At 44.3% G+C, this 27,840-nt stretch overlaps 1 protein-coding gene across 6 annotated transcripts in view; it reads right to left on the bottom strand.

The window, feature by feature from the left end:
* LOC141095453 (ATP-dependent translocase ABCB1-like) overlaps positions 1 to 27,840 on the bottom strand; it is a 724,951-nt gene that overhangs the window by 206,698 nt on the left and 490,413 nt on the right. For all 6 annotated transcript variants that reach the window (XM_073581452.1, XM_073581451.1, XM_073581456.1 and 3 more), the window contains 3 exons: positions 26,206 to 26,310; positions 3,353 to 3,430; positions 1,283 to 1,366 (listed from right to left, as the gene is read on the bottom strand). In XM_073581452.1, coding sequence (XP_073437553.1) covers positions 1,283 to 1,366; positions 3,353 to 3,430; positions 26,206 to 26,310 — 267 coding nt within the window. The remainder of the gene's footprint in view (positions 1 to 1,282; positions 1,367 to 3,352; positions 3,431 to 26,205; positions 26,311 to 27,840) is intronic.

Genomic DNA, 27,840 nt, shown 5'->3' with positions numbered 1-27,840 from the left:
TTAATAAAGGGGATGGGGGAACTGCAATACCCAGAAAGATTAGCAAAATTAGGCTTATTTAGTCTGGAAAAAAGAGACGACTGAGGGGCGATCTAATAACCATGTATAAGTATATAAGGGGACAATACAAATATCTCTCCGAGGATCTGTTTATACCAAGGAAGGTGACGGTCACAAGGGAGCATTCTCTGCATCTGGAGGAGAGAAGGTTTTTCCATCAACATTAAAGAGGATTTTTTACTGTTAGGGCAGTGAGACTCTGGAATTCCTTGCCTGAGGAGGTGGTGATGGTGAGCTCAGTTGAGGTGGTTCAAGAGAGGCCTGGATGTCTTCCTGGAGCATAGCAATATTGTATCTAACAGTTATTAGGTTCTTTAGAAGGACGTAGATCTGGGGATTTATTCTGATGGAATATAGGCTGGATGGACAAATGTCTTTTTTCGGCCTTGCTAACCATGTTACTATGATACTAAGTTACTTTATCCCAACTCACTTTAGCCCAACTCACTTTAGCCCAACTCTAACCCTAATGGTAAAATGGAAATAAGTACATTTTTACTTTATTTTACTATTTTTTTTCTAACTAAGGGGGTGATAGGGTTTGATGTACCCTTTTTCATTTCGATCACTGTGATAGGGTCTATCATTGTGATCAAAATTAACCAATTAGAATAATTTCCTATTGCTGCCGGGTGCCAGCCGGCCGATCTCGGTGGGCGCATTTACTTTCCAGATGAAGACGCTGGCGGCCCGGGAGACTTCACGGGGGGGGGGGTTGCAGGGACAACAGAGGTACCAAGGGGATCGAGAGGACCCTATTCCTCTCTTCTCTGATGTGTGATCACATCAGAGGAGAGAGAAATTAAATGGAAAATAAGACTTTATTTTGTGGACGCCGTTATGCCGTAAATAACGGTGATAGCAACGCCAGGGTCGGTAAAAACCAACCCAAATCATGTTCTCTGGGGTCTCAGCTACCCCCGGTAGCCAGGATCCTGGAGAAATTCTGAATCTGGGGGGTGGTACAACCTTATTCCTCAGCCCCATTAAAAAGTGGTGCTGTGGTTTAGGTACTCTTAACTGCCATCGTTAAAAGGCGTATCGGCGGTCGTTAAGGGGTTAATATTAACCAGGAAAATCTTCAAATAGGCATATACAAGCTCCAGTTTTGCATTGACTTTCAAAGTAAGTACACCAGCCTCATAAGAGTCTAAGTGAGCTGTAAAATAATGTATGGTTTGTATTGTGAAATCTGATTATAGACTCTTGCTTTCATACTTACCCCTGTAATCTGAGAGGCATTCATTGAAAGTCTTGTGAGAAGGACTCCAACAGAATTTTTTTGTTCATCAAAATAGGCCATATCCTATTGGTGGAAAGTGAAAAGGATAGTATATTATTAAATGCTCTTCAATATGATATTTTCTGAGTTTTAAGGATGCAAAAGCTCTCCTTAAAAAAAAAATCCCACAAAGATCTGGAAGTTTAGCAGTTTAAAGGTAAGTAAATCTTTGGTGTTTGGTGCTTTTACTGGATTTTTAGATTAAAAATTTTTCCCCAACATTGAAATTTAAATGACAGGTGATCAACAGGAGTCCAACCCCTGGGACCCCAGCCAATCCTGAACAGGACTCTGATATACACTGTTGGAATGAAGGGGTGGCAGCACATCCTATGGATTGGTAATGATGGAAAATTCAGATGGTGGAAATTTCAGAGAGGCTAGGCTCCTACTGATGGGATTATAATTTTCAATTATAAAAATAATACTTTAAATGGGATCTGTTAGCAGGATTTCAGAACCTAAACTATCTATATACACATGTAGCTTTTTCAAAGACAAGTCCAGCAATGCCTTTACACGGCTAGTCCATTCCTCCATTACTGGGAATTCAGCATTTGAATTGCTATGAATTCCAATAAATATGAATTTATATTGACAGATGGATCCTTCGTCTGCAGTCATGCAGCATAAAGACTGTGTCACGATCCATTTTTGGATCTGTGTCAAAGTCTGGACTCTCTTATATAAACCTTTTTCCTTTCTGGCCCTCGGGGGTTAATATGGGTTTTTGCCCCCGGTGGCCGCTGGTGTTACTATAAGTTTAGCGAGTCTGCTGCTGGGTTTCCCCCCCGGTGGCCGCTGGTGTTACTACATGTTTAATCAGTCAGCAGGTGTGACCACTCCCTCCTTCCTATAAAGGGTCATCAGGTGCTGCACTCACGGTTGGTGATATTATTCATTTGGAAACCAACCAAACTGGACTCAGGAGCATGCTGTGTTGCAGTGGAGCTCCAGCTATCCCCTTGTTCTGGTGCCTTACTCTGCTGCTCGGAGCATTAGCAGCAGAGAGATGCTAAGTCTTGTTTTTTAGTTTATTTTGCCCTTAGGTGTCTTTTGTATCTTTCCTTGTTTGTTATTTGGTGCAGTACACGTTTTCCCTGTCTCACCTCCTGGGGTTGGGGGTTTAGTTCAGGGCTAAACAGGAGATAGGGACAGGTCGGAGACTTGGGCCTCACTACCATCAAGTGTACCCCCAAGTTAAGGAGAGTCAGGACATCCCCTTAGCCTGACGGGCAGTTCAGGGGCCCAGGTTCCACGTCTCCTCTTTTCCCCCAACTGCCCCGTGACAGACTGTCAGTCAAGCAGGAAGAGGGGATGCTGGGCGGGGAATAGAGCTGAAGTAACAGAGGCTCCAGATCTACCATAGTCCTTCAGCATCACTTGCATATCAATTCAAATGCTGATTTCTGAGTAACAGACGAAGGGACTGGCCATGTAAAGGTATTGCTGGACTTGTTTTGAAATAGCAAAATGCACATATAAATTGATTTGGGGGTAAAATCTTGCTGACAAATTCCCTTTAAGGATGGAGTGGCACTTTAAAATAGCTTTTTATCTCTACTTTCTCTCTAGTATAGTCTTATCCCTGTGTCCTCAAGGGCAAAAATATACTCAGAGTTCTAGGACCCACCACACACTGATGTTAACCCTACCTGGAAATATCTGCAATGAACCTTGCCTCTATGAAACACTGCAGGCAAAAAAATGTTTCTGTTAAAAATATATACTAACCAACGATCTCTCATAATAGCTTTTGCTCAACATGGAGCAAATTGATAATGATGCCTCCTGACTTACAAGGATCCATTAAGTTTTTGTTGGGACTCGAGTAATTTTTATTGGAATAAAAGGGCTACAAAGTGCACTATTCTGGCCATTAAATAAATCATACACACTGACAAATTGGCAAAAATATCATAAGTTATATAAAGAACCTGTGTAGCACCATAGTAATATTCAGAATCTAATATTTATTATCAAGAAGAAGCATAGAAACAACTACGTTACCTGTCGAAGAAGTGCCTTAAATGACAAAGATCTGAGCCTCATTGCTAGACTTTCCCCAGACTTTCCAAGCATGAAACCCTGAAAAATACATTATGTGAGAAAACATTTATAGTATCTTTTAATTCTAGTTTATTCAGAATTACAGTGGCATGTAAAAGTTTGTGCATCCCTGGTCAAAATTACTGTTATTGTGACCATTTAAGCAAGTTATAGTTAAAATGATCTCTAAAAGGCCTAAAGTTAAAGATGCTTCCTTTGTATTTTAGGCAAATATATATATATATTCATCTTTTTCATTTTAAAATTTATAAAAAGGAAAATGGGCCAATGCAAAGTTTAGGCATCCTGCATGGTTAGTACCCAGTAGCACCCCCTTTTGAAAGTATCACAGCTTGTAAATGCTTTTTGTAGCCAGCCAAGAGTATTTCAACCTTTAGCTTGTGCCTTTTGAGGCAGGATATTGTGTATTTAGACATGTCTCTTAGGACCATTTTTCATTACTATGTTTGCATCAAGAATTTGTTGAAATTTCAATGAATTTATTCTTCCCTCTACCAGTGAAATGTTCCCCTTGCCTTTGACTGTAACACAGCCCCAACACATGATGGATCCACCCAAAAGCTTCATGGTCGGAGATAAGTTCTTTTCCTGAAATTTTCCTGCCCTTTTTTCTCCACACATAGCTTTGATCATTGTGGCCAAACAGTTCTATTTTAACCTCAATGGTCCACAGGACTTGGTTCCAAAATGCATCAGGGTTGGTTAGATGTTCTTTTGCATACTTCTGATGCTAAATTTATGAGAAGGACGCAGGAGAGGTTTTTTGCTGATGACTCTTCCATGAAGGCAATACGAGGTGTTTCTGAACAGTAGAAGAATGTGGAACAATGTACCAGAAGTCCAGAGTTTGTTACAACTTTCTGAAGGTCTTTTTGCAGTCAAGTTGGGGTTCTGATTTGCCCTCTAGCAATCTTTCAAGCAGCTCTCACTCAAATTTTGCTTTGTCTTCCAGACTTTATCTTGACCTCCACTGTTCCTGTTAACTGCCATTTCTTAATTACATTTCGACCTTAGGAAATGACAACTTGAAAACATTTGCAATCTTTTTATAGTCTTTTCCTGCTTTGTGGGCCTCCACCATTTTCATTTTCAAAATGGTATTCAGCTGCTTAATCTCTTTCCAACCTGTGATGCCACGTAGGTGTCATGAAAAAAGGTGCTTTCTCGACCTGTGATGCCACATAGACGTCATGGCGGGATCGCATTCCTGCCGGTTGGGTGACCAGGGTCACAGAAATGTCACCCGACCTGCAGGTAAGCCAGGCACTATACTTGACCCCAGGGGGCGGAGTGAACTATGGCTGCCCTTGCTCTTCAGCTTCATACCATCCATGGAAGCTGAAGAGCGAGGTCTCTGCCTGCTGCCCTGCTGCTGCCGCCTGCCATCCAGTACTCCTCTCTGCTGCTCTCCGTTCCTCCGCCATCCGATTCCACCCCCCTGACCTCAGCTCCCTCCCCCACCCTGGCGATCACCCCCTGCCCCCCTTCCCCAGTGATCACCTGATGCCGGCTGCCTGCATCTCCTCAGCCCCCCCTGCCCCCCCATGCCTGACAGCCCCCTCCTGCCCCCGGTGATCACCCCCCTGCCCCAGTGATCACCCCCTGCCCCAGTGATTACCCCCCTGCCCCAGTGATCACCCCCCTGCTGCTGCTGCTGCCAGCTCCTGCATTTCCTCAGCCCCCTTCTGCCCCCCGCACCTGATAGCCCCCCTGTCTCGCTTGTCCCGCTCATTCCAGTCTCAAAGGGTATACTCAGATGAGGAGGCATATGCCATTATTGCCTCCAAAACTGATAGTGAGGGAGAGGACCCCACTTTTCTCTATTCCTCCTCCTGACACAGACGCGCTACTATGAAGACGGGAAGAAGAGCCAGAGGCTGGAGGAGAAGACCCACAGCCAAGTGTGAGCAACCCCCAACCTAGTGTTAGTCACACCCATCCTAGCACTAGTGCCCCTTTCTGACCCCCATGCCTGAAAATTGATATTTTATATCAAACTTCAATATTTGGCATGGTTATGTTTTGCAACCGTTTTGAGGTGATTCATAAGTTTCTCCATTTTAGGGACAATACTGACAGCCTTCCCCGTGATGACCCGAATTTTGATAGGCTGTTCAAAATTTGTCAGGTCATCGAACACTTTAGCAACAAGTTTGCTGAAGTGTACATTCCTCAAAGGGAAATTTGTGTGGATGAATCCCTCATCCACTTCAAAAGGAGACTTCAATTCCCTCAGTACTTGCCCTGTAAGAAGGTGAGGTACGGGATAAAACACTATAAGCTGTGTGAAAGTACATCAGGGTACACTCACAGCTTTAGAGTTTATAAAGGGAAGGATAGCAGGATCCAGCCCCCAGAATGCCCACCTGCTCTGGGGGTGAGTGGGAAAATAGTGTGGGATTTGGTCCACCCACTTCTTTATAAAGGTTACCATCTGTATGTTGATAACTTTTATACAAGCATCCCACTCTTTCAGTCTCTCTCTGCCAGAGTTACCGCAGCTTGGGGTACTGTGCGCAGAAACCAGAGGGGTCTCCCTTTGTCACTAATTGAGCAGCCTCTCCCAAAGGGTGAGAGCCGAGCCCAGTGTAGTGGCAAAATGATTGTGGTCACGTTCAAAGACAAAAGGAATGTCTTTTTCTTGACAACAATCCATGGTACCGGCATCACTGTCACCACCGTTAGAGGTACCCCAGCACAGGTCCACAAACTGGACTGTACCATGGGGTACAACAGACACATGGGGGGAGTTGATCTTTCTGATCAAGTCCTCCAGCCCTATAGTGCCATGTGGAAGGCGAATGTGTGGTATAAAAAAATGGCTGTGCACATCGTACAAATGGCACTGTATAAAGCATACATGCTATCACGATGTGCAGGCAAGACCAACAACACCTTCCTGCAGTTCGAGGAGGCAGTGATAAAGGCCCTGATGTTTGGAGACGAGGAAGGAGTGGGCCCGAGCATCCCTGGAACTCAAGTTTCCCGTATGGTACAAGAGCATTTTCCCCGTGAGAGGAGAGCAAAAAAAAGTGCCGTGTATGCTATAAAGTTGAGATAAGAAAGGTAACTTGTTTCCAATCTGAAACGTGTCCTGACAAACCTAGACTGTGTTTGAATGAATGCTTCAGAATTCACCACACGTTCGTGGACTAAACACATCCCGACATTCCCCTACAGAACTCGCCCACACCAGCCTGACATACACAACACCACACACACCAACCTGACGTACACTAAACCACACACACCAACCTGACATACACTACACCACACCAATGTGACATACAGTACATCAGGTTGGTGTGTGGTGTGGTATAGTGTACGTCAGGTTGGTGTGTGTTGTAGTGTACATCAGGTTGTTGTGTGTGGTGTATACTACACCACACACACCAACCTGACGTTCCCTACACCACAACACACACCAACCTGACATACACTACACTATACCACACCGCACACCAACCTGATGTACACTACACCACACACCAACCTGACGTAGTGTATGTCAGGTTGGTGTGTGGTGTATGTCAGGATGGTGTGTGTGTGTGGTGTATACTACACCACAAACAACAACCTGACGTACACTACGCCACACCAGCCTCACATACACTACATACTTTCCATATGTGACATGGTGTCCGCTAACGATTGCAGCTAATTTTCCATTCAAAAAGTCAAATGGCGCTCTTTCCCTTCTGAACCCTGCCGTGTGCCCAAACAGTGGTTTATGACCACATATGAGGTATCTGCGTGCTCAGAAGAAATTGTCCAACAAATTTTAGGATCCATTTAATCCTGTTGCCCATGTGAAAATTAAAAAACAGGCTAAAAGAACATTTTTATTGGAAAAATTAAAATGTACATTTTTTCCTTCCACGTTGCTTTAGGTCCTGTGAAGCACCTGAAGGGTTAATAATCTTCTTGAATGTAATTTTGGTAAGCTTGAGGGGTGCAGTTTTTGGAATGGTGTCACTTTTGGGTGTTTTCTGTCATATAGGCCCCTCAAAGGGACTTCAAATGTGATGTGGTCATTAAAAAAATGGTTTTGTAATTTTTCCAGGAAAAATGAGAAATTGCTGATAAACTTTGAACCCTTATAACTTCGTAACAAAAAAAAGTTTTTTCCAAAAATTGTGCTGATGTAAAGTAGATACAGTATGTGGGAAATGTTATTTATGAACTATTTTGTGTCACATAACTCTCTGGTATAACAGAATTAAAATTCAAAATTTGAAAATTGAAAAATTGAAAAATTTTCTCCAAATTTATGATTTTTTTCACAAATAAACGCAAAAATTATCGACCTAAATTTACCACTAACATGAAGCCCAATATGTCACGAAAATTTTTTCTCAGAATCACTATGATCCGTTGAAGTGTTCCTGAGTTATTACCTCATAAAGGGACACTGGTCAGAATTGCAAAAAATGGCTAGGTCATTAAGGTCAAAATAGGCTGGGTCGTGAAGGGGTTAAAATAACCCATGGCTGCTGTTTTTTGGCACAAGTTTAGAGGAAGCTGGGTTTCTATAGAGCTGGAAATTTACATCACCTGACCTTTCCTAAGGATGATAGTCAACAAGCCGTAACATTAAAAGGCTAATTAAGGTCTGAAACCTTGGTCAAAGTTATCTGAGCACAAAAATCTCCTAGGTTGCTCAAACTATTGCATCAGCTCATTTTCCTATTTGTAATTTTTAAAATTTAAAAGATGAAACTACATTTTTTTTCAAAAAATACAAATTAAATGTGTCATCTTTAATTTTAGGCCTTTTGGAGATCATTTAATCTTCAACTTGCTTAACTGTTCACAATAACAGTAATTTTGACTAAGGGTGCTACTTTATACTGTGATGGTGAAGTGCTGCAAACTGACAGGTGAACTCAGGTGACCTGTCGGCGGAGTGATACAATGCGGAGGATTATCTCCGTCATTGTATCATCAGAGCCTCTGGAGAGCGGTTAAATCAGCTGTTGTGACAGCTCCTCACGGTAGATCCTCGTTGGACAATCATTATTAATGGAATTACGTTGGACACGGACACAGGGAGTATATTGTTGTTTATTTTTTTAATTTTTTTTGCAGGTGAGCGAGGGCTTCGGAGATTAGGTGTAGATGGTGAGTATGAACTATATATGTGTGTATGTATTTTTTTTTTTTTACATTCAACACATTAGCTGGATGATGGGACTACTATTGTCCCATTATTGGCTAATGTGTCACTCACTGTCACTGCAGCAGGCATAGCCGGATGGGACTTGTAGTCCCACACAGCCCCGGCAGACCCCTGCACAGCCCCGCAGACCTCCCGCACAGCCACGGCAGGCCCTCGCAGACACCGGCACACACATAAAAACGCACACAGTCACCACCCACACTCCGTCCACACTCCGCCCACACACTTCCCTCTTCCCGATCTGCAGCGTTTTTTTCCATCCGCGGTTTTGCTGCGGATTGGACAAAATCAATGGAGGTCAATGGGTGCAGAAACGCTGCAGATCCGCAAAAAGAATTGACATGCTACGGAAAATAAAATGCGATTCCGAGCAGATTTTTCCCCAGCATGTGCACAGTGTTTTTGGATTTCCTGTTGGTTAACATTGAGTGCACTCTGCACTGCGGATTTGATGCAATTCAGCGCGTCCAAAAACGCTGCGGAAACGCATCAAAATCTGCAACGTGTGTACATACCCTAAACCAATAAACATTAGGAGGAATCTTTCCTTTGTTTTATGATATTTTTTGGCACATTTTGTTTCATTTCAATTTTTTTTTTACAAAGATTCATAAAAGTCGTGTTCCATTTTTAATGAATCTTGTACCTTAGTCCTTAACCTTTTTCATTGCATCCTAAACTCCAAACTACTGCTACTGATCTGTGTACTGAGTGAGATTGCTTCAATGGCTCAGCATTATGGCATAAAACAAATCATTCTTGTTTATCCTGCTGATGTGTACTGAATCTGGACTGTTTCTTTACTATCCTTGTTTCACCATACATTTCTTCTTCATGACAGTTTTAGCCATTTCACTTTAACCTGTTCCCAATCCTTGATAGTGATGCCCTTACTATCTTACTAATGCTTTGCCTGCAGTTGGGCAAAGCATACTGCGCATGCCCGGGAGGCAATTTGAATTGTCAGCCGAAGAAGCGGCTGTTACCGCGAAACGCGCGTTGGGGTCTCCCTGACAGCAGTACCCCGTTTGGCTGACATGATGGTATGTTATAACCTTGCATATGACAATTATACTAGGCAAATGTGCATGATTTGATTAGGTAGCTTCTCTTCATTCATTTACCTTACTATCTAGGATTATTATATTTCCAGGTGACTACAGTTATTGAATGTTAGAGAGTTTCTTTCTCATAGCATATACTGCTTATTGCCAGTACTATAAGTGTGATATTTTTGGTGGGAACATACCCTGCTATACCATGGGCTCTACTGCTTAAAGGGTTTTTTCTTTTGTATCCGGCTACTAATGACACTGGTTTTGTATACCTGATTTTAATCAAGTGCTTTCACTGCTTCTGCTCCCTGTTGTTTGCCTTTCTCAATAATAAAGATGCTAATTTGTATGTAGTTTTGGACTCAAGTTCTCCTTTGTTATACAAGTTTCTTTGAGTCGTTCCTACCTTTAAAAATTTGGGGCATTTATGTGCACTGGCACAGTATGAACTAGAATGTATTGTAAGGGTTTTCTTTTTGTCCCAATATGCCATACCTGTCCGTTGTTCTGTCCCACGCCGTAATCCATGTCTGGGGGATAAACAATTTTCAACCTGGATGGTGCCAAGATGCGTCCGTCCAGGCTGAAAACCACTGATGACTGAACTGCTGCGAGCGCAGCCTCACAGGCCAGTGGTGACATCATCGAGTTTACCTCCGGTCAGTGAGGCTCCATTCCCAGCCAGGCTGAACTGCCGTGACCTCAGTGCCATTCCCGCTAGCACCATGAGAGTTTTTCTCACAGTGCTAGTGGGGGACTAGCGAGTCACTGGAGGCCGGAGCTGGTGGCTGTGGCTAACACTGTGCACGCTGTTAAAGAAAATTACCGTAATATTCACTGCTCCCCATGCCCATAATTCCTTCCATCTGTCTGCACTGAAGCCGTCGTCGAGAGGTGGGAGGGACTATGGGCATGTGGAGCAGTTAATCTTCATCTTCTTTAATAGCAGGCATACTGTTAGCCACAGCCCCCGACTTCCTGCAGTGGCTGGACAATCACGTGTGCCCGCTATTACAGAGAATGAATATTAACTGCACGCCACACCCGTGGGAACACTGGAGCTGAAGAGAAGGCCTGTTTCAGGGAGACAAAGGTGCATTCGGCCTCCGGAGATCACACCTTAGGATTACACTAGTGATGAGTGAATGTGCTCGATTAAGGTGTTATCAGAGCATGCTCATGTGCTAACCGATAGTCACTTTGGAATGACATGCAGGGATTTATTGTTTGTTAGGAAATCCCTGCATCTGTTGTGGCTGTCGAACAGCTGAGAGACATGCAGCTGTGGGAACTCTAACATTTTTCAAGCACAGTGAAGTCACTCATGATCACTAGTGATGAGCGAGCATGCTCGGATATCATGTTCTCCGAGCATATTCTGCTGTTATTCGAGTATCATGGACATGCTCGAGTAATATGTTTGATTCCTCATGGTTGCATAATTTGTGGATGTTAGACAGCTCCCACACATACGGGGATTTGATGCAATTCCGCGAGTCCAAAAGCACTGTGGAATCGCATCAAAATCTGCAGCGTGTGCACATACCCTAACTAACAAACATTAGGAGGAATATTTCCTTTGTTTTATGATATTTTTTTGGCACATTTTGTTTCATTTAATTTTTTTAACACACATTCATAAAAGTCATGTCCCATTTTTAATGAATCTTGTGCCTTAGTACTTAACCTTGTTCATCGCATCCTAAACTCCAAACTACTGCTGCTGATCTGTGTACTGAGTTAGATTGATTCAATGGCTCAGCATTATGGCATAAACCAAATCATTCTTGTTTATCCTGCTGATGTGTACTGAATCTGGACTGTTTCTTGACTATCCTTGTTTCATCATACATTTCTTCTTTATGACAGTTTTAGCCATTTCACTTTAAACTGTTCCCAATCCTTGACAGTGATGCCCTTACTACCTTTTTAATGCTTTGCCTGCAGTTGGGCAAAGCATACTGCGCATGCGCGGGAGGCAATTTGAATACACACGCTCGGGACCTGTACGGGGACAACGCTATTCACAGAATGGAATGCGGGAATGCGTACAGCACGCCAAATTGGGGTGGAGATAGGGACCAGAACCAATGCCCAACGGACTGGATCAAGGATATTACCATACCGCGTGTGAGCAATATGAAATGTTTTTATGGGGGATTCATGGGGAGTCAGGGGGTTTCACAAGTAGTTGGGGAATGTATAGCTCACACTCTATTAGATTATTAGATTATATTTTTAGTTGATAGGCCAAAAAACTGGTGACAGATTCCCTTCAATGAAAACCTGTCATTACAATTCAAGTTATTAAACCAGGGGCTAATGCTGTGTCAAGTGAGACATCAAGCAAAAATAAGTGGTCGCAAGGAGATGGAGACTAATCCCTGCTGCAGCACATCCTCCATGACAGGTACGAGTATGGTGTGTATTAAGGACACAATTGATTTCGAGCTGTTCAAAACCTGTGACCCTCAAATCATGTGATTATTCATTAAATAGGTTTCCAGCACATAGTTGACAATAAAATGATGTTACTTAACAAATAAAACCCTTTCCGATTTTATGCTGTCACCAATGGTACCACATGCAGGAGAAATGTCACAAGACCAAAGAAACAAAATAATTTATTTGCACAAGAGGTGAAGGCTACAAGGAGATAATCAAAGCTTTACTTATCAGTCAGAATACTGTAACAAAAGTGATACAAAAATTTAAATCAGTTGGAATTGCAACCATCTAACAGAGACACCCAAGCCAACCATGAAACTTAACACCTAAACAGGAGCATCTTCTGATGAGAAGGGTTGAAGTAAATTGACAAAAATGTTCACTGCATTTAGAAAATAAGAAGAAAGCCAAACCGGAAGGAGTGTTTTCCCTTGACACAATACAGCATGCACTGCAGTGGAACAGCATGCATGGGTGTCGTCCACGAAGGAAGCTCTTCTAAAGTCCATTCGCAAAAAAGCATGCTTACAATTTGCCAGAGCCCATGCTGAAATATCTGAAGACTACTGGGCTCGATATTCTGTAGTGATGATTAGAGATGGGCGAACCCAAACAGTAAAGTTTGGCATTCATAACCAACACCTACTGTTCGGGCATGGACACCGAGCACAGACTTCACCAGGAAGTCCGTGTTACTGTTCGGGTTCAGCTGCCCAAACACTGGGTGTTTGTCATGCTGTCATGTGCATGGCAGTGCGGCAAACACCGCTTCTGATCGGTGGTGAAATCATCCTGGCCGGTCAGAGAGCCGCGGTTCCCACGCTGTCAAAAGACAGCATGAGTGCTCAGCTGTGATCGGAGGCATAAACTTTACCTGGCACTTTGTCCAGCTCTTCCCACTTGCAAGTGGGGTTCATATTTGTGGGGCTGATGTGACCTTTGTATTGTCAGGTGACATCAAGCCCACAGCTTAGTAATGGAGAGGCATCTGTAAGACGCCCATCCATTACTAATCCTATAGTTGTATGGTAAACAAAGACATAGCAAGAATAAAGTCCTTTATTTGAAATAAGACTAAACATAGTTTTCCATTTTTATTTAAACACCTAATTCCAGTGAAGCCCCCGTTCTCCTGTAATAAAAGTAAAATAAAAAACAACAATATACCATACCTGTCCATTGTTCTGTCCCACGCTGTAATCCATGTTTTGGGGATAACCAGTTTTCAACCTGGATGGTGCCAAGATGTGTCCGTCCAGGCTGAAAACCACTGGTGACTGAACTGCTGCGAGTGCAGCCTCAGAGGCCAGTGGTGACATGATCAAGCTTACCTCCGGTCAGTGAGGCTCCATTCCCAGCCGGGCTGAACTGCCGTGACCTCGGTACCATTCCCGCTAGCACCATGAGAGTTTTCCCAGCGAGTCACTAGAGGCAGGAGCTGGTGGCTGTGGCTAACACTGTGCACGCTGTGTGAAAATTAATATTCACTGCTCCCCATGCCCATAATTCCTTCCACCTGTCTGCACTGATGCTGTCACTGAGAGGTGGGGAGGGACTATTGGTGTGTGGAGCAGTTAATATTCATCTTCTTTATTAGCAGTCACACTGTTAGCCACAGCCGCCGACTTCCTTCAGTGCCTGTGCACTCACGTGTGCCCGCTATTACAGAAAATGAATATTGACTGCACCTCACACCCATGAGAGCACTGGAACTGAAGAGAAGTCCTGTTTCAAGGAGACAAAGGTGCTTTCGACCTCCGGAGATCACACCTTAGGATTAGCACTAGTGATGAGTGAATATGCTCGATTAAGGTGATATCCGAGCATGCTCATGTGCTAACCGAGTGTCACTTTGGAGTGACATGCAGAGATTTATTGTTTTTAGGCAATCCCTGCATGTGTTGTGGCTGTCGAACAGCTGCAAGACATGCAGCTGTGGGACCTCTAACATATTTTTCAAGCACAGTGAAGTCACTCATGATCACTAGTGATGAGCGTGCATGCTCGGATATTATGTTCTCCGAGCATGTTCTGCTATTATTCGAGTATCATGGACATGCTAGAGTAATATGTTTGATTCCTCATGGCTGCATGATTTGTGGATGTTAGACAGCCGCAACACATACAGGGATTGCCTGTTTGTCAGGCAATGCCCCCATGTGTGGCGGCTGTCCAACAGCAGCGAAATATGCAGCCATGGCAACACAGACATATTTCTCGAGCACACTCAAGATACTCGGATAACATCCGAGCATGCTCACTTAACACAATATCTAAGCCCATTTGTTCATTACTAATTAGCAGCCTTACAAGTTATGGCAGAAATTACGGCGGTCCGAATGGAGAATTGTGGTATTAACTGGCAGTAGTAATTGGCAAATCCCAGAAACCACAGAATTGCTTAAAATTGCTTTCAACCTTTGTGGGGTTCATCCTAAGACTGGTCTCAGAAATAATGTATCCCAGGAAGGACAAAGCGGTTTGCTCAAAGATGCACTTCAGGAACTTGGCATACAGACAGTTCTCCCTCAACCTCAGCAGGACCTGGTAAACCTCTCTCCTGTGTGTGGGCAGATTGGGAGAGAACACCAAGATGTCACCTAGGTAAACCACCTCACACGAGTAGAATAGATCCTGGAAAATATTGTTCACCAGTTCTTGGAAGACTGCTGGGGCACTGCTGAGCCCAAATGGCATTACGGAATACTCGCAATGGCTGTCCTGGGTGTTCAAGGCTGTCTTTCATTTTTCCCCCCAGTGCATTAGGATCAGGTTATATTCCGTCCACAGATTAAGCTTAGTAAGCACCCTGAACCTCTGAGGTGATCAAACAACTCCAAGATGAGGGGCAGAGGATTCTTATTCTTGATTACAATGTGATTGAGATCCCTGTAGTCAATACAGGGACAGAGGGAGCTGTCCTTCTTAACAAAGAAGAATCTTGCTCCTGCTGGGAAGGATGACTTTTGGATAAATTCTTTAGCCAGATTTTCATTAATGTATTCGGTCATGGCTTGGGTCTCTGCCTGAGACAGAGTATAGATATGGTCTCGAGGAGGGGAAGAACCCTTGAGAAGGTCAATAGGGCAGACGTACGGCCTATGTGATGGTAACGTCTCCACTTCCTTCTTATTGAAGATGTCTGTGTAAGATCAATAAGAGTAAGCCAGCCAGGTAAATTTAATGGAGTGGCCAAAGGTCAGGCGGGATGGATGGGAAAATACATTTCTTGTGAAAGAACTGACCCCAGCGAAGTACCTCTCAAGATTTCCAATCCAAGACAGGCTCGAGTCGTATCGCACGAGATGGGACAACACAGATGGCACATAAAAGGTGATCTTCTACTGGCGTAACATTCCTACCCAAAATTCTACTGGCTCGAAAACTAAAAGAAGGGCTTCATATAGAGGTCTCCCATCCATGGCTGATATCACCAAAGGACTCTGAAGACGTTGTATAGGAATCTTAAACTTATCCACTACAGCCTTTTGAATGAAATTTCCTGCGCACTCTGGTTCGGATGGGCTGATTCAATGAAATAGTTGTTGCCACAGGAAGTGGACACTGACAGAGTCAGAGGAGAGGAGGAATTCTCACTCAGGGTGATCTCTTCTACTGACCCTAGGCTCTGAAGTTTCACGGCTTCTCAGGACAAGAGCAAATGAATTGTTCGAGACTACCGCAGTAGAAGCAAATACCCTCAGAATGACAGACCTCTTGGCGATGCTTGGCCAGCTTCACGAGGTCAACATGCATAGATTCATAAGGTGGTGTAGGAGCTGAGGTCTGCTACAAGATTGGCCTTTAGAAGGTAGGAGCCAGGCTCATATCATGATAGCCAGGGATACCAGGTTATCTACAGAGGCATGAACATTTCCACCAGCCAGTTCATTCTTAATTCTTCCAGACAGGCCCTTTCAGAAGGCGGCTAGAAACACCTCGCTATTTCAGGTGAGCTTGGAGACAAGGGTACAGAAACAGAAAGCATACTGGCATACATTGAGATTTCCCTGGAGCAGCCTGAGAAGGGAGGATGAGACATGGCCCAGCTGATCAAAGACCTTGCAAAAAGGCCTCATGGAAGGTCTGGAGGTTGGAGATTAGAGGATCCCCTCTATCTCATAAGAAGAGCCTCACCACTAAGATCGGACATGATAAATGCCACTTTGGTCTGGTCTGATGAAAATTCATGTGCCAGTAGCTCAACGTGCAGCATGCACTGATTGAGAAAACTGCAGCATTGTGTAGGATCACTGTTATGAAATGGTAGCCGAGGAGGAAATAAAAAACAACACAAGCTAAGTCTCAGAAAACAAAAGAGGTTGGTAACTATGCAGACTGCAGACCCTGATCCTAACACGCAACTAGCAGCAGTCGTGTAGCGTTCCTAAGGTGGTCCTAGATGCCTCGCCACAACTGGAGAACTAAATAAGCCTAAAGCAGGAAAAGAGGAAAACTAACTGCCCCAGAGCAGACCCCAAAAGGAGAGGCAGCCCCCCACATGTATTGACGGTGAAGCAAGATGAAAACACAAACAAAGGCAGGAAAATAGGCTGAGCAAATGATGGGGCCAAACTAACTAGAAAGGACAGGAAAGGAAAGACACTGTCTGCAGTCTGCCAAAAAACCCTACAAAATGTCCAACACAACTGATAGCAAAATTAGCCCTGAAGTCACTAGACTTTTCCCACTATATCAGCACTCTGAAATATTCTGAGACAGAGCAAAAAGAGACCAATCTAATAAGGGACAAAAAAAGGCAATTTGGCAAATAAGAGTGGAAATTCAGCACAGCCCAGCCGGGCTAGCTGACCACACAAAAAACTGAAAAGACCAACAAGAGCAAGTGTGAACATTAGCAAAAAACAAACTTATCTTGAGAAGACTTGAACAGAGCTGAGACCTAGACCTGAGAAGCAGACTGAATCACCAGCACCAGGATAGGGCGTCGGCTGTCTTATATTCAGTCGAATACTCCAGTGATCAAATCGTTATCATCCTCACCAGGTGGCAGATCACTACCACTTAAACCAACCTCACTACCTCCTGTCACCAACAGAGGGAGAATAGAAGGGGAACTCTCAACTGGTGGAGCAGAAAATGAGCTCATAACATTACCCCCCCTTGAGGAGGGGTCACCGAACCCTCATCCATGCCACCAGGCCGATCAGGATGGGCCCGGTGAAAAGCACGAACCAATTTATTGGCATGAATATCAGAGGCAGAGACCCAAGAATTATCCTCCTGGCCATAACCCTTCCATTTGACCAAATACTGGAGTCTCCGTCTAACCAAACGAGAATCCAATATTTTCTCTACCTCATATTCCACATTGCCTTTAACCAACACAGGGTCAGGAGGTGCCGACACAGGAACTACTGGCTTAACTAACCTCTTCAACAGTGATTTGTGAAATACGTTATGGATTTTGAAAGTAACTGGAAGAGCCAATCGAAAAGAAACAGGATTAAGAATCTCCAAAATCCTATAAGGTCCAATAAATCTTGGCTTAAACTTTGGAGATGCAACCTTCATAGGAATATTCTTAGACGACAACCAAACCATATCACCCACTTTAAACCGGGGACCAATGGTCCTATGCCGGTTGGAAAAATGCTGGGCCTTTTCCTGAGAGAGTGACAATTTATCCACCACTTGGTCCCATATCTGCTGCATTCTCACAACCACAGTGTCCACACCTGGGCAGGACGAAGATTCTACTTGCCCTGAAGAGAATCGAGGATGAAACCCAAAATTACAGAAAAAGGGTGACATCAAGGTGGCAGAACTAGCTCTATTGTTCAGCGCAAATTCGGCCAAGGGCAAAAATGAGACCCGATCATCTTGATCAGCAGATATAAAACATCTTAAATAAGACTCCAAGGTCTGGTTTGTTCTCTCAGTCTGCCCATTGGTCTGGGGATGAAACACGGAGGAGAAGGATAACTGAATTCCCAGATTGAAACAAAAGGCTTTCCAAAATCTGGAAACAAACTGGACCCCTCTATCGGACACAATGTTCTCAGGAATCCCGTGTAACCGAACCACTTGTTTTAAAAGCAAGGGTACCAACTCAGCGGAAGATGGCAACTTTGGGAGTGGTACAAGATGGACCATCTTCGAAAATCTATCACAAATTACCCAGATAACAGTCATTCTCTGAGAGACAGGAAGATCAGAAATAAAATCCATTGAGATATGGGTCCATGGCCTCTTGGGCATCGGCATGGGCATCAGCAACCCACTAGAACGAGAACAGGGTTTTGACTGAGAACAAATCTCACAGGACTGTACAAAATTCCTGACATCACGAGATAAGGCAGGCCACCAAAACGACTGACTCACCAAATCTCTGGTACCAAAAATACCTGGATGACCAGCCAATGAGGAGCAATGGACTTCAGACATCACTCTCTTTCTCCACTGGTCCGGAACATACAATGTTCCCATAGGGCAATGCTCAGGTTTATCCTCCTGAAATTCCTCCAGGGTGCATCTCAAATCGGGCGAAATGGTAGAAAGAACTACGCCCTCACCTAGGATAGTAGTAGGCTCAGTCACATTAAGAGAATCAGCAAAGAAACTCCTAGAAAGGGCGTCTGCCTTAACATTCTTTGTGCCCGGAAGAAAAGAGACCACAAAATTAAAACGCGTGAAAAACAAGGCCCATCTAGCCTGTCTAGGATTCAAGCGTTTGGCCGACTCCAGATAAGTCAGATTCCTGTGATCGGTGAGGACCACAAATTGATGTCTAGCTCCCTCCAACCAATGTCTCCACTCCTGAAATGCCCATTTCATGGCCAACAATTCTCGATTCCCCACGTCATAGTTGCGTTCAGATGGGGAGAACTTTCGAGAAAAGAAGGCACATGGATTCATTTTAGAAGTCACAGGGTCTTTTTGGGACAAAACAGCTCCTGCACCAATCTCAGAAGCGTCTACCTCCACTTGAAATGGAAGTGAGACATCAGGTTGCCGTAAAACTGGAGATGAAGTAAACCTCCGCTTAAGCTCCTGAAATACTGAGACAGCCTCAGGAGACCAATTCAGCACATCAGCTCCCTTCTTGGTCAGATCAGTCAGTGGTTTGACAATACTAGAAAAATTACCTATAAATTTACGATAGAAATTAGCAAAACCCAAAAACTTCTGAAGAGCCTTCAAAGAAGTAGGCTGAACCCAATCATAAATGGCCTGTACCTTGGCCGGGTCCATTTCAATAGTCGATGGAGATAAGATAAATCCCAAAAATGAAATCCTCTGTACACCAAAGAGACATTTCGATCCCTTAACAAACAGGGAATTCTTCCTCAAAATCCGAAACACAGTCCGGACATGTTCCACATGGGAATCCCAATCACTAGAAAAGATCAAAATATCATCCAGATAGATGATCAAAAACTTATCCACAAAGTCTCGGAAAATATCATTCATAAAGGACTGGAAGACAGAAGGGGCATTGGAGAGCACAAAAGGCATCACCAGGTACTCAAAATGTCCCTCCGGAGTATTAAACGCCGTCTTCCATTCATCCCCGTGCTTGATGCGAATAAGATTATATGCCCCCCTGAAGTCAAGCTTAGTAAACCAGCAGGCACTCTTAACTCTGGAGACTAAATCAGTCATCAGAAGTAACGGGTACTGATATTTAACTGTCATCTTGTTAAGGGAACGATAATCAATACACGGTCTTAATGAACCATCTTTCTTGGCCACAAAAAAACCCCCAGCACCTAAAGGTGACGAGGATGGTCTAATATGACCCTTCTCCAACGACTACTTAATATAGGATCGCATAGCATCATGTTCGGGTACAGATAAGTTAAAAAGCTGACCCTTGCAAAATTTACACCCAGGCATCAACTCAATTGCACAGTCATAACTCCTATGAGGTGGCAAAGACGCAGACTTACTCTCACTAAATACATCAGAGAATTCATCCAGATAATCAGGAATATCATGAGACTGAGGAGAGGTGGAGAAAACAGGAGCATCCCTAGGAACACACTGACAACCCCAACTCACCACAGACACAGATTTCCAATCCAAAACTGGGTTATGAGTTTGCAACCAGGGGAACTCCAGAACAATAGTATCATGCAAATTATGCAGCACCAAAAATTTACAATTCTCCTGGTGGTCTGTGGCAACTCGCATTATCACCTGGGTCCAAAACTGAGGTTTATTCTCTGCCAAAGGAGTGGCATCAATACCCCTCAAAGGAATAGGCGCCTGCAGAGGCATCATGGACAAACCACAATGTTTAGCAAAGTCCAAATCCATCAGATTCAGAGCTGCTCCTGAATCCACAAAAGCCTTAGTGGAAAATGTGGACAAGGAGCAGATCAGAGTAATTGCCTAAAGGAACTTAGGTTGTATACTGCCCACAGCAAATGTGTGTGCAAAACGTTTCTCTCGTTTAGGGCAGACAGAAATAGTATGAGAGGCGTCTCCACAGAAAAACACAGCTTATTACGCCTTCTTAACTCCCGACGTTGCGCCCTAGACAAAACCCCATCACATTGCATAGGTTCAGACATTTGTTCAAAAGGTAGCAGTGCCTCCCGTGTATTTTTACGTTCACGTAAACGCCGATCAACTTGAAAGGCTAATGCCATAGAGCAGTGGTCCCCAACCTTTTTTGCACCAGGGACCGGTTTCAAGCAAGACCATTCTTCCATGGCCCGGCAGGGCGGGGATGGAGGTGTGGCAGGGGTGGGGCTTTGGTCATAAGGGGGCGGGGCTATGGACACGGTTGTAGTGTAGCAGTGCATACTTATAATTAAATAACATTTATAATGTGACTCAACTCACCATAGGTTTTGAATAAGTGCTCCATCACCCCCTCCTCCCCATCATTGCCTTCACCCCATCATTGCCTTCACCCCATCACTCCCTTCTCCCCATCACTGCCATCTCTCCATCATTGCCTTCACCCCATCACTGCTGTCTCCCCATCATTGCCATCATTCCATCACTGCTGTCTCCCCATCATTGCCTTCACCCCATCACTGACGTCTCTCCATCATTGCCTTCAACCCATCACTCCCTTCTCCCCATCATTGCCTTCACCCCATCACTCCCTTCTCCCCATCATTGCCTTCACCCCATCACTCCCTTCTCCCCATCATTGCCTTCACCCCATCACTCCCTTCTCCCCATCACTGCCATCTCTCCATCATTGCCTTCACCCCATCACTGCTGTCTCCCCATCATTGCCTTCACCCCATCACTCCCTTCTCCCCATCATTGCCTTCACCCCATCACTCCCCTCTCCCCATCACTGCCATCTCTCCATCACTCCCCTCATGGCCTTCTCCTCATGTCCCCATCTCCTCCAGGGCCAGGCTACACAAACACAGACCAACACACACACACACACACACACACAGACACACACATTATACATACACACACACATTATACATACACACACACACCACCTCTCTCCTCTCACCTGCCCGCCGCCCGCGCTTCCTCGCTCTGCCACAGCAGCCGTGCTCTCCTCTCTGTGTCAGTCAGAGACAGGAAGCGCGGGCGGCGGGCAGGAAGCTGGACGCAGTGGACGGGTCCTTGCAGCTCCGCTCCTGCTATTCCCTCTTGCAGGCAGCGGAGCTGCTTGGATCGCTCCCTGGCCGCTGCTAAGAACTGCTGCGCGCCGCCCCAGCCCCCGCTACGCCACTGACCGCCCCTGGCTCCCCTTGTGTCCGCGGACCGGCAAGGGCACTGCAGCGGCCCGGTGCTTCGCCGCGGACCGGCGGTTGGGGACCCCTGCCATAGAGCCATCCAGACCAGAGGGAACAGGAAATCCCACCATAACATCTTTTACGATCTCTGATAAACCTTTCCGAAAGAGGGCTGCCAATGCACTACATTCCATGTAATAAGGACCGCCCACTTTTGGAATTTTTGACAATATAACTCTGCAGGATCCTGACCCTGGTTTAATGCCAACAGGGTTCTCTCAGCTTGATCAACGGAATTAGGTTCATCATACAACAACCCCAAAGCCTGAAAAAATGCATCCACATTAGTCAGAATAGGATTTTCAGGTGTCAGAGAAAACGCCCAATCCTTGGGATCGCCGCGCACCAAGGAGATGACAATTTTAATCTGCTGCGCAGAGCTTCCCGATTAGTTAGGCTTCAATGCAAGAAATAATTTACAATTATTCTTAAAATTCAAAAATTTAGACCGACCCCCAGAAAACACATCAAGAGTAGGGATTTTGGGTTCAACAGCATGCGATTGAGCGAGATAGGTGGAAATTCCATTAAGGAAAAAATCCTCCTACGGCCCCAGAGAAGAAGAGGAAAAAATGCATATAAAAAATATTTAAAAAAAATTCTGACACTTTTTTTTTCCCCCCTGCTTTTGAGTACCCTAGAATCTGCGGTAAGGCTGGTGATTCTGTTATGAAAGGGTAGCCGAGGAGGAAATAAAATACAACACAAGCTAAGTCTCAGAAAACCAGAGAGGTTGGTAACTATGCAGACTGCAGACCCCTGATCCTAACACGCAACAAGCAGCAGTCGTGGAACGTTCCTACGGTGGTCCTAGATGCCTCGTCACAACTGGAGAACTAAATAAGCCTAAAGCAGGAAAAGAGGAAAACTAACTGCCCCAGAGCAGACCCCAAAGGAGAGGCAGCCCCCCACATGTATTGACGGTGAAGCAAGATGAAAACACAAACAAAGGCAGGAAAATAGGCTGAGCAAACGATGGGGCCAAACTAACTAGAAAGGACAGGAAAGGAAAGACACTGTCTGCAGACACTGTCTCTGCCAAAAAACCCTACAAAATGTCCAACACAACTGATAGCAAAATTAACCCTTAAGTCACTAGACTTCTCCCACTATATCAGCACTCTGAAATATTCTGAGACAGAGCAAAAAGAGACCAATCTAATAAGGGACAAAAAAAGGCAATTTGGCAAATAAGAGTGGAAATTCAGCATAGCCCAGCCGGGCTGGCTGACCACACAAAAAACTGAAAAGACCAACAAGAGCAAGAGTGAACATTAGCAAAAAACAAACTTATCTTGAGAAGACTGGAACAGAGCTGAGACCTAGACCTGAGAAGCAGACTGAATCACCAGCACCAGGATAGGGCATCGGCTGTCTTATATCAAGTCGAATACTCCAGAGATCCAATCGTTATCTTCCTCACCAGGTGGCAGATCACTACTACTTAAACCAACCTCACTACCTCCTGTCACCACCAGAGGGAGAACGGAAGGGGAACTCTCAACTGGTGGAGCAGAAAATGAGCTCATAACAGTTCACTGTGAAATTGTCGTGCAGCAGACAGATGGGGTGCGGTACCAGAAACGTAACAAGTAGCCTGGAGAGTCACATCTGAGGTTGCCGCAGCATGGACAGGAGCGAATACAGCCGCAGATGTCAGCAAATCCAAGAGGGTACTGTCTTCAGATAGGACATGATCTTGTCCTGCTGGTCTTTCTGGTGGGAGATCTCCTGGTACAGCTCAGAGACAGGAGATTGGGAGCCAGCGGGTTCCATGGCCTGAGCAACCGGTAATGCATGTGGTGGGGAACCACTGTGCCATTTACCAAAGAGACTCTGGAGAGTCTTGAATAGGTGAAAATCTGACCTCTTCGCTAGAGCCCCTGAAGGTATGGATAAACTTGGCTACAGATGAATGCCAGGTACTACTCAGGACAGACATGGGAAACACAAAAGTAGACCTCCAAAGGGGGTAGGAAACGGGAGGGGCCAAGAATGGATGAGAATGAATGACACGGAAGGCACTGGCAGGCACGAATGGTAAAGAAGATACAGCAGACCCAGGTGGTATACAGACTGGCACACAGGTGCTGGCAGACACGGCTGGTGTACAGGCAGGCACAGCAAGTGCAGGTTGATATGACTGGTATACAGGCAGGCACAGCAGGTGCTGGTAGAAAAAGCAAGTACACTGGAAGGTACGGCTGGTATACAGGCAGACACAGAAAGTGCAAGTAGACATGGCAGGTACACTGGAAGAAACAAAGGGAATACAGGCAGACACAGCAAGTGTGTGTAAATAGGTCAGAAATACTGGGATACAAGCACTGTGGACCTGAGAACTAGCAAGCATGCAGACAGTCTGACAGAACAAGTTGCACAAGCACCTCCCAACATGTGATGGTGCCTTAAATAATAAGTGTCTCCCAGCTGTTGGCTGGTGGCACTTTAGGAAAATGCGCACTGTCTCTTAAAGAGACTGAGGGTGTGCACACGTGAAGCGATGGCTGGGGGACCACCACAATGCAGGGACACTATGGTACACAAGATGAGGTGCAAACAACAAACTTTTAATTTATTTACAGGCAAGGAATGCAGTGTCAGGAAAGTGTAAACAGGGGTATGCAATGACATAAAACAATTTACAAAAGTGATATTCTCTAGCTGGGCCGTACAAATGGCACGGTGCACCAACTATTACAGTTCAGTGTATTCTTTCAAAAGGCAAAACAATATAATAAAGTACAGTTTGCTGCTACTCTTAACTATAGCCTGTCTGGCCGCTGCTACTCCGGATGCACGGCTACCGTGCTCTGTCTATTGCAGCTTATCCTAAGCCCTAAACATGTGCGCACACGGGGTTAACACTCACAGTAAAGTTGGTGTCTCAGTTCCTTCCTGGGGGCCCCCTGCAGTTCTCTGCAAGATGATGCGATGTCCTCCCTGGCAGCTCTGTGCAACGTGGTCTTGTCCTTGTGTGGCGATTCCGAACCTGTTCCTAGAAACGGTGAACTCCCTCTTCTGAATTCCTTCCTTGTATGTCTTCGTGGCTCCTCATAGTATCACAGGAAAACCACTTTCGTTATCCCCAGAAGGGTATATACAATCCCACAAGTTCAGTCAGTTCTAAGCTGTACGCTTTTCTCCTCATCAGTCTCCTGCAGACTCCCAGCTCCAAATACTCACTGGGAAAACAGCCCCTCCCCTCTCCATAGCTAGAAGAGCAAACCAAAGCAGTCTTTTGAAGGGTAGAATAGCATGTACTATTGCATCAGCCAAGGGGGTGCTGTCTCTTAAAGGGGCAGAGTGTCTCTGCTGTCCATAGCAATGTCAGCCCCTTAAACACGCACCCTAAGCGCATTGCTTGGGGATCTGCCAGATGTGTGCAGACCCTGGGAGACTGCAGCAGCAGGAGGAAATATGGGGCGAGGGCCAGAGCGGTGAGTGAGGGGAGGATGGGTATCACATTGGTACACTGGCACTACACATTGGCTTAGTCTCTGGAGAGTTTCAGATTGGCTGTTGACTAGGAGTCACAATGATGAGGTAGGCGGTTTGTCAGAGATGTTATAAAGAGGTTGTCTGGCCATTTTATCTCATTACCCCGGTGAAGCTCATTAGGGCGAAATATGTTATTGAGGCTTTTTTCTAATTTAAATAGTGCTCTGCTCTTTTGAATCAGCTATTATAAACCACTATACTATAGGTGGTCATCTAAATCCTGAGTAATAGAAGACAGACTGCAGCCATTTCTGTCTTGTGTTAGTTGTCTATTAGTGATATTCAAGATATTAGGATTACCTAGAGAAATGAATGCAGCTATTAATAATTAAAATTATTTAGAGACACCCATTTCATTTGACTAATGGTCTGAATATAAGACAAAGCATAGCTAATCTATTTTCTGAGAATGTTTGTCTACTTCTATTTAAAGCAAATACACCTGACCTCCCCTTGCACTTGTTGGTCAGATGTACAGGCCCTTGAGTGTCCTAAATCCTATAAGGATATAAGCGTTGCCCCCCCTTCCCTTTTTTGTAGTAATGTCCTCCATCCTGTACTAAGTGTCCTCTACCTAGGGCCCTTTTCAGGTGTGTATGTTTTCCATCCTTGTATATATGTCTCTCATCCCGGTATATATGTCCCCCATCCTAGTATATGTGTCCCCCTTCCTGGTATATATGCCCCCATCCTAGTTTATATGTACCCCATCCGGGTATATGTGCCCCACATCCTGGTGTATTTGTCCACCATCTGTGGCCACCTTGTATTTGTGATGGGGTGGTTGTAGACAAATCTGTGCTTTTATACATAACATGGTGTGCTTTATTACATGAAATAAATTAAGATTTAAATATTTCTTACCCAAATAGTAAGTCCTGCTAAATAGATAAGTCCCAAGATAATAAAAATTATTGATAAGAAATTAGTCATCTGTATATGTTTAGTGGCATCTTGTTCCTTAAAAGCCTGAAAATTAGAATCAAGAAGAATGTTGTTAAATTATAATTAATTATAAGATGGTTACCGTATATTATAATGAGTTATTTTCACAATGAGCCTAATTAGTAGACTAAATATTAAAGTTTTACATCTACAAATATGAACCACAACTTGTCAAATTAGATTAGGTAGCTAGTGATGTCGAAACATTGCAGCCAGACAATCTTCCTTCCAACAGTTTAATGCTGATGATAAATTTGTATATAGGGAGTTTTTATATGATTTAAAAACTCTACATTGCCTATGCAAGTTGCCAGATACTCAACCCCCTCCCTCCCCGCTATGCCTTTGTCTGTAGTTTTCTGTATAGCCATCGGATATTTATGCCTATTTACATATTGACAGTGATTAGGTTTCTGTTGTTATTATGCTACCAAATTTTAACTGATGGGCAGGGGTGGGTCATGTGGGGTCCCTTGATATTTTTGGAAGAAAGTGAGACAAGCTAGATAGGCTAAGAGGAAGATTATTATACATTTACAATGTAAGAAAACATTACATAACAGCAGTCCAATCACAACAAAACGCAATTGAAAAAAGTCCCAATTTTTTCAAGAATGTCCCATCAACCAAAATGCAGCAGAGGTAAAATTGGTTCATGTTGGTGTTTTGGGGCATTTAGGCGAGGGCGTAAGAGTTAGGGTGTGACCACATCTGGATCCAGAGCACAGAGAGTCCACAGATGGCCAGTGCTGTTGTTAGCTCAATGTGCGTCCTTAGTTGCATATCTAATTGAAAGCAATTGGGTCCAGAATAGGCAACATTTTGCAGACTTTATCGGTGTATGGGTTCAAGGGGGACTTTACTTTATGAAGTCATAATGGGAAACATTATTTATGTATGGTGTCGCAATGTGTAACATTATTAGATGATGGGGCCAAACTGGAGAATATTATTAATAATGGGGCTACAAAGTACGTTATTAATAATGTCTCTGTGTGATCCCATACTTTAATAATGTATGAGGAAACAATGGGGTACATTACAAGTATAACAAAACATAAAACATTTCTATTATTGTATTTGCCAGAAAAGAAATATACTGTATGTCCCCAATCCTGGGATATATGTACCCCATCATGGCATACATGCCCCCCATCCTGGTGTATTTGTCCTCCATCCTGACATGTATGTCCCCTATCCTGGTATACAGGTCTCCCATCTTAGTATATATGTCCTCCATCCTGGTACATAACTCCTCCATCCTGGGCTAGTCCTGGAATACATGTCCCCCATCCTGGTATGTATGTCCCTCATCCTACATCCATCAAGGTATTTATGTCCCCCCCTTTTGGGCCCATCCTGCATGAGCACCACTGAGAAAAGTGGCATTATTTCTGTATTTGGGCACAAAGGTGGTCTTTACTACTATATGTATGACAAAAAGGTGGCAGCAGACATTAGCAACTCAAGACATCCCATTAAGGAGACATAAGCATCCCGAGACAAGTCCAGAGGAGCAACAGTAAACATCTTAGAGAACTCATTGATGCATTG

The sequence above is a fragment of the Dendrobates tinctorius genome, unplaced genomic scaffold (assembly GCF_039654945.1).
Source record: "Dendrobates tinctorius isolate UK_male_01 unplaced genomic scaffold, ASM3965494v1 ptg000070l, whole genome shotgun sequence".
Lineage (NCBI taxonomy): Eukaryota > Metazoa > Chordata > Amphibia > Anura > Dendrobatidae > Dendrobates > Dendrobates tinctorius.
This window is presented reverse-complemented; position numbering and strand designations above follow the sequence as displayed.